At 43.9% G+C, this 12,069-nt stretch overlaps 1 protein-coding gene and 1 non-coding gene across 5 annotated transcripts in view; both read left to right on the plus strand.

Annotated features, from left to right (window-relative positions):
• IPO9 (importin 9) overlaps window positions 1–9,540 on the plus strand; it is a 39,319-nt gene extending 29,779 nt beyond the window's left edge. For 2 of the 4 annotated variants that reach the window (XM_045536216.1, XM_045536219.1), the window contains exons 15-24: window positions 812–1,038; window positions 3,018–3,166; window positions 3,666–3,794; window positions 4,628–4,903; window positions 5,199–5,365; window positions 5,946–6,079; window positions 7,114–7,236; window positions 7,681–7,785; window positions 8,001–8,077; window positions 8,524–9,540. In XM_045536216.1, the coding sequence (XP_045392172.1) occupies window positions 812–1,038; window positions 3,018–3,166; window positions 3,666–3,794; window positions 4,628–4,903; window positions 5,199–5,365; window positions 5,946–6,079; window positions 7,114–7,236; window positions 7,681–7,785; window positions 8,001–8,077; window positions 8,524–8,634 (1,498 nt within the window). In that variant the 3' untranslated portion in view covers window positions 8,635–9,540. Of the gene's footprint in view, window positions 1–811; window positions 1,039–3,017; window positions 3,167–3,665; window positions 3,795–4,627; window positions 4,904–5,198; window positions 5,366–5,945; window positions 6,080–7,113; window positions 7,237–7,680; window positions 7,815–7,920; window positions 8,078–8,523 lie in introns of those variants that run through there. The other 2 variants (XM_045536217.1, XM_045536218.1) reach the window with 2 other exon arrangements.
• Window positions 2,285–2,346, plus strand: LOC123627171. The gene has a single exon (XR_006731173.1). It is a non-coding gene; the product is annotated as a U7 small nuclear RNA (small nuclear RNA).
• Window positions 9,541–12,069: the final 2,529 nt, after the last annotated feature.

Here is a 12,069-nt window from a genome sequence, read left to right on the forward strand (position 1 = left end):
ACAGTTAAGAAAAACCATTTATTGAGTACTTGCTGAGGGCCTTGTTTTCAGTACTTTTAACTTCGTGCTTTTAACATACAGAAATGATAATTTTATTGCCTTTAAACATACTGGCTTTTTAAAGATAAACAAAAGTAAAGACAGACAATATATTTTTAACAACTGTATCTCCTTGGACATAGTAAATAGTAAGCAGCACTCAGTAAATATTTGTTGATTGAATAAGAGGCAAATACAGTATAACTATGTAAAGAGAATTTTAAACCCTACAGATAGTACACCAATTTTGTAAGTATGCATAGAATGTTTATATAAATTGATCTCATTTTAGGATGCAAAAAAACTCAAGAAAAAAAGCACAAAATTTTTATAACATGGAGGTTAAAAAGCAGTCTCCTATTAAATAACAGTTGTATTGAAAAAGATGTTAACACTATTTCTATTTAGAAAATAATGCTTATAAATCTCAAAATCTTAGAAATGTGACTAAAGCAGTTGTCTTAGGAGTCACAAGGCAATTAACTTAATACCTTGAAAATTTGGATGCAGTGATATGGCTGGGATTTGCCAAATAGGGAAAGGTATGAAATTTTAAAGAAAATAGCAAAAATCAAAGCAGAAGCAAATTAGAGAATGTAGAAATGGTGGTGCTGATATACTCTGCCACAGATATATGTAAAGACATACCTAATTTCAGAATTAGCTTCATAAAGCTACACATATAAATGCTGTAACACGTGAGAATGATTGGAAAAACCAGAAATTGAGGGATTTGCTTTTGAATAATTCTTACTTCTTTACGTCTCTCTAGTTACTGTGACCAACTGAAAGTCTCAGAGAGTACCCACGTGCTGCAGCCCTTTCTCCCCAGCATCCTTGATGGCCTAATTCACCTAGCAGCCCAGTTCAGCTCAGAAGTCCTCAACCTGGTGATGGAGACCCTATGCATCGTTTGTACAGTCGACCCGGAATTCACAGCCAGCATGGAAAGCAAAATCTGCCCCTTCACCATCGCCATTTTCCTCAAGTACAGTAATGGTATGCCACCAGGAGGATGTGTTACAAGGGACACCAGAGAAAACGTGGTAGCTGGTGAATTTAGGTGAAAGTTTCCCTCGGTCTGATGGTCTTAGCATCATAAGCAAAATATGTAGTTTTCAGTTAGCAAAGAATAGAGTTGGGCTGTAAATATAGCAGCGTTAGAAAGTGGAGTACCTATCCTGTAACGTTTGCTCTCTAATAAGAACTGGGGAGAAAAAGCTTGTAAATAAAGGGCTAATAAGGAAAACGCATAATTCATAACTTTGATGATACAGTAGGAAATTCGGCAATTAGAAGAAAAACGTCCTAAAAGAAGAGGCATAGGACTATAATTTAGAAAAAGAGATACTGAAGAAGGATACATGCAAAGGTTTATGAACAAAGGTGTTCATCAGATGTTTTATATAGCAGCAAAAATTTGGAACTGATAAAAAGAGATTAGTTAATTATATCCATAAAATAAATTACCATATAGCCATTGAAAATCAAGCTTCAAAGGAGTATTTAAAACCATCGGAAAGTGCTTGCATTATAATAAGAGAAAAGACTGTTTTCAAAAGAAGTCCGTGGAATATGATCCCAAGTTTTGGGTTTGTTTTAGAAAAGGATGTTTGTATAAAATGTATGTAGAAAAAATGCCAGAAAAAAAATACATCAAAATATTAAGGGTAGTTATCTCCAGGTGGTAGAATTACAGGTGATTTTTTTTATTACTTTTCTACATTTTAAGTTTTACTGTAGTAAATGTATTTATTAATACTTTATTACTAGAAAAAATATTAAGGATATTTGTTTCTAAAAAGAGAAGTCCAATATTGAAGCTCAGAAACATATATAGGGGTAAGGATTATGTATATAATATGATATCATACTAAACATGTTATTTGATTTTTCACTGAAAAAATGTATCCTAGAGAGCTTCACAGATTGCATTCTTGGATTTATCTCATTCTTTTCAGGTATCACATAGTATTGCATAAAATGGCTATATCATAATTTATTTACCCATTCTGTTTAATGAACATCCAAGGTTTTTCTTTCTTTTTTTTTTTTCTTTAAAAACAAGGTCTCATTATGTTGCCTAGGCTAGAGTGCAGTGGCCATTAACAGGCACAATCATAGTCCTCTGCAGTTTTGAACTGGGCTCAAGCGATCCTCCCACCTGAGCCCCCCAATTGCTAGGACTGCAGGCATGTGCCACCACACCTGGCTACTGGTTTTTTTCTATTACAAATGATGCTGCAAGTGTCACAGCTCTTTTAGAATTTGTCTAGCAGGTTTTCCAGTCCTCACTGGAAGACTCCCCGCCCCCCCCCCCCAAAAAAAATGATGCTGCAATGATTTTTTTTTAGTATAGTTTAGTACACGCTACATATATTTTATATACTAGAGAGAGGATATTTTTATCTTATAGGTAAAGTAGATTGGGCTAAAGTTCCATTTCTTCATAAGGCTCTGCTTTTTGGAAGTTTCACCTTTTTCCCCAGAAATGGCTATGAGAGTTCTTATCTATCATGGCTGCCCCATAGGAAATATGTGTTATTTCTCCATGACACATGAGAATCAGGGGCAGCCAGTGTTTTCGCAGTTTTTGGAATTTTCATGTCTTAACAAAGTTATGTTGGGCTTTTTTTTTTTTTAAGCATTTTGTGTCATAATTAATCCAGGTTTCACAAGAACGCAAGAATAAAGACTTTAAAGATTTACTCCAGAAAAAGCCAAATTTTGTTTTAGGAGTAGCTATTAATAACTAGTCCCTGCCTTAATGAAAGCATACATACTGTAACTCTTGAAGATTTAGCATCTCTCCTATTCTTTCAGGTTATTCATGTGGCCCCACTAGGTCCCAGGTATGTGATATATAATCATTGCAGAAGTTGTTAACTTAGATTAGGGCCAGATAAGAGTTATCCTTAAGCCAGAAGCAGATACAGACCGTTGGGTGGGGGGATTCTGTGTTGCCTTATCCACTGTAGATCCTGTCGTTGCCTCTCTGGCTCAAGACATCTTCAAGGAGCTGTCCCAGATAGAAGCCTGTCAGGGCCCAATGCAAATGAGGCTGATTCCCACCCTGGTCAGCATAATGCAGGCCCCAGCAGACAAGATCCCTGCAGGACTCTGTGCAGTAAGTAGCTGCAAGGCCTCTCGCTGTGTGTGTGTGTCTGTGTGTGTCTGTGTGTGTGAGAGAGAGAGAGAGATCTGCAAGTGCCACCCACAGATTCCACCTAATTGACAAGAACCCAATAACATTAGAAATCCATGGGGTGATTCTGCTGGGCTACTCTGCCCACAAGGACAGTAGGTGATTCTCTGAGACTTTAAGAAAACAGCTGTTCTTATTCCAGAGGTGCCTTCAAGGAATTGAACAACATGCCCCCATTACACAGCACCACTACGTACGTTGCCTGGCCACCACCACGTTCCACCCACCCCTGTGTCTAATCAAGTAATGGGGCTGAGGGCACTGTCTGCCATCTACTTACTCCTTTCCTTGCAGAAACTTGCCTTTCATTAATGAGCTTTATCTGGGTTGCTGTTTTGTATCCACTCAGTAAGAATCTTGGTTGCTGGGCACCTTCTGTGCCAAAGGCAATTCTGACTCTTCTCTTTCTTCTCTCTTTCAGACAGCCATTGATATCCTGACCACAGTAGTACGGAATACAAAGCCTCCCCTTTCCCAGCTCCTCATCTGCCAAGCTTTCCCTGCAGTGGCACAGTGTACGCTTCACACGGATGACAACGCCACCATGCAGGTATCTGAGACACGGAAACTAGAAGAGGGAAGATAGCTCCCCAGCCCTGGGTTTATAGTAGGCTGAGAACCTGCCATGGTTTTATTCTTAAGGAATATAAGTCTCTCAACTCTGTGTTTACCCAGAGGACTCAGGAATGCAGAAGCCAAGCATTCTGTGCTTTGGGCTATGCTATAACCTTAAAGAGTGCACTGGGCTTCCTGCCCATCAATAGTATCTGGGTATTGCTACTGTGGAAGAGATTACAGACATCTAGATTTAGGGTCATAAGAAAGTCTTTCTGCTATTTCTTCTATTAATAAAGTCAGCAAAGTGATAGGCCTCTGAAAAAGGGAGAGATGCCTGAATATTTTTCCTCTTTCTGTTTCTTAGATGAGTTGGTTATTTTTTCGGGTGTTTACCACTGCAATTGATTGCATACGTTATAGGAACTTGCCAGTGGATATTGATCAGCTTAGAAGTCCCTAGGCAAAGGGTAGTTTGTGTGAGGTCTGTCTTTATTCCCATAAAGACCTATGTGTCCCCAATTATTGCTACATGATAGACATATTTTTCTAGTACTAGAAATAGATCCTTATGGTTAAAACTTATTTTGCTCAGCCATTGACTCTTGTTATCAGAAATATGCATTTTTGAGATAGCTGATTGGGTCAAGATACTTATATCTTTAACAGTAAATTCTTAACTCCAGTAACAGGAGCCCACCTCACACCCTATATGCTTACCACCCTCATGAAGTTTAGGCCTCTGAGAACATTTGGCCATACAGACTGAGAATTTCCTGACATCTATCCCCGAGTTGCTAATCTTGCATGCCACCCCTGTCTCCCCAGAATGGTGGAGAGTGCTTGCGGGCCTATGTGTCAGTGACTCTGGAGCAGGTAGCCCAGTGGCATGATGAGCAGGGCCACAATGGGCTGTGGTACGTGATGCAAGTGGTGAGCCAGCTCCTGGACCCCCGCACCTCAGAGTTCACCGCAGCCTTTGTGGGCCGCCTCGTGTCCACCCTCATCTCCAAGGCAGGGCGGGAGCTGGGGGAGAATCTAGACCAGATTCTTCGTGCCATCCTCAGTAAGATGCAGCAGGCAGAGACGCTCAGCGTCATGCAGGTAAGAGGACCATGGGAGCTGGGCTCTCCTCCCCCTTGGCTGATTGAGATGGGAATTGGTATGTTGGCCCTGAGTTGTTCTACCCTCTCTCTTACTATCCTTTTAGAACAATTAAGTCAATTTGGATCTGTTCTACCCAAGAAGCATGGACAAGGAAATCTCTATTTTCTTGTCCTGTGGATGGTACCCTCAGTGCGTGGACTCTGTTTCTTGACTGACCGGCCCATTCCTTCTCCTCTCCTATGTCTCTGAAGTTTATTTCCCTGAAGCAGATGTCTTTTGTGTTATCTCCTAGTCTCTGATCATGGTGTTCGCTCATCTGGTGCACACTCAGCTGGAACCTCTCTTGGAGTTCCTGTGTAGCCTCCCAGGACCTACTGGCAAACCTGCCCTGGAGTTTGTGATGGCTGAGTGGACAAGCCGACAGCATCTGTTCTATGGACAATACGAAGGCAAAGTTAGGTAGGCGCCATCTCTGGGCCTTATGCCACTACTCATGTTTCTTCTTTCCCTAACTTGCTACACTGATTGTTGTTGTTATATCAAACTGCACCTTGTGTTCTCTTTTTCCCGTCTTTATTTATTGCTAACCTATAGCTGCCATCCTGAAGTCCCCAAAAGACAGTCACCATAGGTAGACCATATATTTCTGATCTCTTGCTAGAGATCCCCCTCTGCCGCAGACTTCACTCAGCTAAATACTGCTAGTGGCTTATTTTCCATTATAAACTTAAGCCTTCTAACCCTGGATTTCTAACTTTCTATCCTGAACTTTTATGCCACTGATTCTCATAACCCCATTGCACCTTACAGTGTCAGTAGCCATTGTGATGCTTGCTCATCCTAGCTTTGTTCAAGAAGAACAAATCTCATTTGACCATCTCGTGAACTCTGAATCGCATTTTCAGCTAAACTCTCTTATCTCTTCTAATTAGATGTGAACAGAATTCCCACCATCAAAGAGGGGGGTCTTAGGACATAATTGCTTATCTCCTTGGCATGAACTCTAGATGGGTGGCTGACTGACCTTTTTCCTTGCCAGCTCTGTGGCACTGTGTAAACTGCTCCAGCATGGCATCAATGCAGATGACAAACGGCTACAGGATATCCGTGTGAAGGGAGAGGAAATCTACAGCATGGATGAAGGCGTCCGCACCCGCTCTAAGTCAGCCAAAAGTGGGTGATGCTGCCGTCCCTCCAATCCCTTCTCCATAACGAGGGGCTAAGGATGCCTGGGTGGAGGGCAGGGATGTACTGTGATCTATATTTTTAAAACGATTATTAACAATGCGTTTGATAAAGAAGCAACAGGAAACTATAGGTAAACAAGGGATCGTAACATACAGTTCCTTCCTGTTGAAAATTGACAAAAGTGGCCAGGCGTGGTGGCTCACGCCTGTAATCCTAGCACTCTGGGAGTCTGAGGTGGGAGGATCGCTTGAGGTCAGGAGTTCAAGACCAGCCTGAGCAAGAGCAAGACCCCGTCTCTACTAAAAATAGAAAGAAATGACCTGGACAGCTAAAAATATATGTAGAAAAAATTAGCCAGGCATGGTAGTGCATGCCTGTAGTCTCAGCTACTCGGGAGGCTAAGGCAGGAGGATTGCTTGAGCCCAGGAGTTTGAGGTTGCTGTGAGCTAGGCCGACGCCAAGGCACTCTAGCCTGGGCAACAGAGCAAGACTCTGTCTCAGAAAAAAAAAAAAGAAAATTGACAAAAGTAGTCTCAGGTAGCAAGGATCCCCAGCTTACAGCTTCATCCTGAGGCTTTGACACAGATATTCAGCTTGTTTTTTTATTGAGTTACCTTTTAGCCTGTGTCTCCAATGATTTGCAGGTAGTGAGTACAGAGCTGCTGTCTTTAGCTATAGGTTTATTATCACCTGTACTACTTCTCAAACGGCAAGTCATGGGGACTGGAGTACTATGCTCTGTGTGTAGTTACTTGGTTTCAGAGCTTAATTACTGACAAAAACCTATGTGTTCCAATCCCTGACCTCTCTTATCTCTCCCAATTTCTGAACTGTTATAATAACAAGCAGAATAAAGTTATTTGACTTTAAATCATTCTTTGGTGGCTGGGTATAGTCAGGGGTGGTGGAAAGCCTGAGGGATGGTAAACTCCGGTGAGTGGCATTACAGGGGGTACAGGGACACTGCTGGAAGTAAACCCAGTGACAGTCTGACCTGAAGCCTTTTCCTTCCTTCCCAGACCCAGAGCGCTGGACAAACATTCCTTTGCTGGTCAAGATCCTAAAGCTGATCATCAACGAGCTCTCCAATGTCATGGAGGCCAATGCTGCTCGCCAGGCCACTCCTGCAGAGTGGAGTCAAGGTGCACCAGGGCCTTACTCCCAGGAGACTTTTAACCTGGCAGATCATATTACAGACTGTTGAATTATCAGTTTGGTTTGTTGAGTCACTAATTTAAAAAAGAAAAAAAGTTTATGGATGGCTACACTGTGGCTGGTACCATGCTAGCCATCTAAAGAGTTACTTTTCAGGTCTGCCTTCTGAACTCTTACAGAGCTTGGGGTGGGAGTCAACCAGGAGGCAAACTACACTGGCCCTTTTTTGGTTTAATTCTTAAAAGCCTTTCAACCTTTTACCTTCCCACCGCAACACTCTAGATTCTTCCATTCAAACTTACTGGTTCTCTCCCCATTGGGGGGTATAGGCTACATTGCAGAAGTCCTCAAGGCCCATCTGTTCTGGCCTGTTTGGATCTGGGGAGGGAAAATGCATGAATATGCTCTAGCTGCTTTTCATCTCCAAGTAGATGACTCCAATGATATGTGGGAGGACCAGGAGGAAGAGGAGGAGGAAGAGGAGGATGGTTTAGCTGGCCAACTTTTATCTGACATTCTTGCTACAAGTAAATATGGTAAGCAGTTGGAGAAGAGGACAGCCATGGTAAATACCTTTTGTTTGCACACTGGTGCCAAGAATGGGGTATCCAAGTAAGGGGAGAGGTGGGCCCACAGGGACATTACTTGGGCTCCTGCCCCTTCTGCCCCAGCCATGTGGTGGTGTATTGCCGCTCAGGGCCTGACCATGGGCCTCTGCCCTGACGCGCCCTGTGTTGGCTATGTCTAACAGAGGAGGATTACTACGAGGATGATGAGGAAGATGACCCTGATGCCCTGAAGGATCCTCTCTATCAGATTGATCTGCAGGTGAGGGTGTCCAGAGAAGTTGTCTTACAAGTGACAATGTCCCAGGCCACAGAAACAGGAATACGGGCTCAAATCCATTCATAGTTCCTCATGGGAGCCCTAAGGGAGAGAGTTTTATCTTGCTGAGTGGTCAAGGGCTTTGGGTGGGCTGGGACTTTGTACTCTAGTGTTTTGTACCAGTGTTTTAATCCAATTCCTTGAAGATAGGTTGTGAGAGTCCCTGGAGTGAAATATGAGATACAGCCTTGAAAAAAAATTGTTTTCCTGTGGAATTTTGTCCCTGGATTGTACCTAAACTAGACCCAAGAATACAGAAGACCATCCCTCGGGGAGCCGGCGTCTGTCTAAAAGGCAGCATTCCCTGTACCACGTGGTGGTGGTTCTTACCCCACTGCAGCTGGGTGACCTTGGGAGCCCTCAGTAATCCACTCCTCTCTTCCCCCCAGGCATATCTCACAGACTTCCTCTGCCAGTTTGCGCAGCAGCCCTGCTACATAATGTTCTCAGGCCACCTTAATGACAACGAGAGGCGGGTTCTACACACCATCGGCATCTAAGAAGGGGAGCCTTTCTGCATTCGCTCCTGCTGGCCCAGCCACAAACCATTTTGCAGCCTTCCCTGGCCTTGAGACGCACTTTCTCACCCTGGAGTGGCATCCTGATCCTCGGCCCTTGGCCTCTGCAGAGTGACACTGATGACAGCTGAGACCAAGCTCGCCAGTGCCACCACTTAGGAATCCTGGAACAAAGGACATTTCTCAGCATCTCCTTGAAGACATCCCATCTCTAGAACCTTTTTTCTCCCCAGCTCTGTCCCCACCTCTGTTCCTAGAGTTGTCTGCTGGCCAGTCCAGGAACATTGTTGCCCAGAGGGATTATGTGCTGATGGATTATTTTGCCCTGCCGCAAGAGCACAGGAAGTCACCACCTTGTGTGTTCTGAAACAGACCTGTCTGCTTTCCTAGGACATCTGGTGTGTTCGGATAAGAAGCCTCTTGAGAGAGCATCATGCGTTCTCCCCTCGACGGCGGTGCCCTGGGTTCTCAGGAGGAACAGGCGGGAGCAGCTGCATTCTCAGCCCTCTCCAGTGACCTCTTGGCCTTGCTCCCCTTCTACGACACTAAGGCTCCTCTGTCAGGGGAAGTCATCCTCCTGTCTTCGCTTCATTGCATGACACAGCCCCTCCCCCCAACTGTTCCCATATATACATGCACACACGCAAAATAAGCCAGACAGATGGCAATTTGTTTTTCCTTTTTTAGAAAAAAAAAATGGGAAAAAAGGACTCTTTAAAAATCCACCTGACCCAACTATATTTAATACGCCTCTCCCACACATTACCACAGAGTCCGATATCCAAAGTGTCCCCTCTCCCTCAGGAAGCCTCTGAAGTGGTTAAGTTGTAGCCCTCAAATTTGCAACGTGTATTTTTCTAGGACAGTAAAATAATCTTTACAAATGAATTTAGTCACATGGTATAAGGTGTCTTAGCACCTCTTTGCCTTCTATTCCCTTTAGAAGGAAAGTTAAAAATAGGGGGGAAAGGGATTAGGTGGAGCCTATTTTGACATTCTAGTGTGTTTTGGCAAACCTAGCTCAAAGTGATTCTTAGGGCACTGGCATCGTTCAGTCACATATTTTTAAAGGAGGTCCCTTAATAGGGAAATTTACCTGTGGGTTCAAAGAGTAAATGAGAATAAGAAATCAAGGGAAGGAAGAAGCTCAGGGTTCCTTTCTTTGGATAGTGCCCACTTCTGGTGCCCCATTTTTAGTAGCTACAGAATATTTCTTCAGGTTCTTGTTCTCACAGAGGGGAAAGAGAATATAACGTAAATTTGAATGTGCATTCTGAAGGAGAGGGGCCCACGGTGGGGCATGTCCTCTGTCGGACTGTTGAGGAAACCTATAGTAGCTGTCATGAGTTCTCGCCACTAGGTGTCGCTAGTGCTCAACCTCAGGGACTGAGTTGGGGTAGTTCAGTTAAAGTCACCATCTGTGAAAAGCCTGAGGCTGTGTTCCCAGTTGTCCACTGTTAGCTAGGTTCTGAGGCTAATACTGCTTCTGCCCGAGCTGCTTTCTCCCTTGAATTGGGGAACTCACTGATACTAGAGAAATGATGATAGATCTTACCAAGTGGTGCTCAGAAAACCACCATCTGAGCCTTGGAGACTTACTCCATAGTGATCTAAGACAGTCCCCGTTGGGTTTGGTGCTGAAGGTGGCAGACCATTCCACAAAGCTGTCGGGCTCTATTTTGGCACGAAAGAATGGTCTCGTGCCAGCAGCACTGAACTGTTGAGTTTGGAAAGGCTTGGGACTCCCACACGTAGACTGAGAATGACACGGGCCCCTCTGTGCCTGCTAATTAGAAGCAGTCTATATTTAGTGCCAAAAGTAGTCCTAAGTCCCTTGGCGGGGGTCCTCGCTTGCTGCTCTTCTCATGCTGATTTTTGGAGTGGACTGGGACAACTTGACTCCTGAGGAAAGGGCCCTGCTGTCACTCGGAGGCCACCCCTGGCTAACAGACACACAGCTGTAGTTAAGAGCAGAGGGTCTTGGACTCTTTGGTATGTACTTCCTTGTGTTTCCAGAGCGTTTTCATATACATTATCTTATTAAACCTGTATAACAGGTACACAGAGTAGATATTATTCCCATTCTGTTGATGAGGAAAAGAATTCAAAGAGACTATGTCCAGTGTCAGCAGAAAGAACAAAGATCTGTTGGAGGCCCGTGGTGTTGACAGAAGGTTGAACTCTAGCCACTATTTCGTCTCCTGTCTTTGTGGCCGGAGAGAACTGGCTTCAGTCTGAAAAGGCAGGGCTAACTGGTCAGAAGGAATTGAAGTCTAAGGTGAGACAAATGAGGTAATAGGAGAACACTGAGCTGCTTCAGTCTCCTGACTGGTGAACACCCAGCAGCTGCGACACGAGGGGGTCTGCCCAGGAGATTGTAGAGCTCTCAGTGGAGGGAACAGAAGGGAGAATGGAAGAAACGCTAGAAGACTGAAAAGAAGTTAAAAGTCCGAGAAAGGCAGCTGATACCACAAGTCACAGACCTATAAGTGACATTGATTGGAAAGGATGAAACTACAACAGATGACTCAAAAGCAGATAAGAGTGATGAAAAAGTAATCATGGATTTAAAATTAATAGATGTCCATTAAGAACAGGTGATGCCAAACTGGCCTTATAGTCTTCTTGAATTTTGTCAACTAGATAAAACAATCTGGACACAGTAAAGTCAAAGCATTGAGAAGATAGAGAAGTTGGTAACTGACCGACTACCTAGCTACAAGTTAACCCATTGTGGGGCAGCTTCCGATGATGGGCCCCCAGCGATCTGCCCTTGACCCCTCTAATATTAATGATGGATGAGGTTTTTGTACCCATTCCACAAAAGAATTTGAAGCAATTTATACAAGAAAGAATACTAGATAAGGAGGAATGCTGATCAACTTTTTTTTAAGACAGGGTCTCATTGTTGCCCTGGCTAGAGTGCAGTGACATCATTGTAGCTCACTGCAACCTCAAACTCCTGGGCTCAAGGGATCCTCCTGCCTCAGCCTCCCAAGTACCTGGGGCTACAGGCATGAACAACCACGCCTGACTAAGTTTTCTATTTTTTGTAGAGACGGGGTCTCGCTCAGGCTGGTCTTGAACTCCTGAACTCAAGCGATCCTTCCACCTTGGCCTCCCAGGGTGCTAGGCTTAGTGTGTGCCATCTTGCCTGGCCTGATCAAATTTTTAGATAACAGCCCTGGGAAGGATGACAATTTAGGATCCAAACAAGTATCTCTACAAGCTACAAAAATGAACAGAATCGTAATGTGGTTTCAGTGAATGCAGATTGACAATAGTATCTATGGAAACAGCTGAGGACTACAGAAAACTGTTTTCTCACTAACTGTCGTGTGCCAGTAGTGGAGTTTATTATGCCAGGAACTGTTAATGTGTCCCCAAAACCCCAGTGTAGTCCTAGGCTGGAATAGT

This window comes from Lemur catta, chromosome 23 (genome assembly GCF_020740605.2).
Source record: "Lemur catta isolate mLemCat1 chromosome 23, mLemCat1.pri, whole genome shotgun sequence".
Taxonomy (NCBI): Eukaryota; Metazoa; Chordata; class Mammalia; order Primates; family Lemuridae; genus Lemur; species Lemur catta.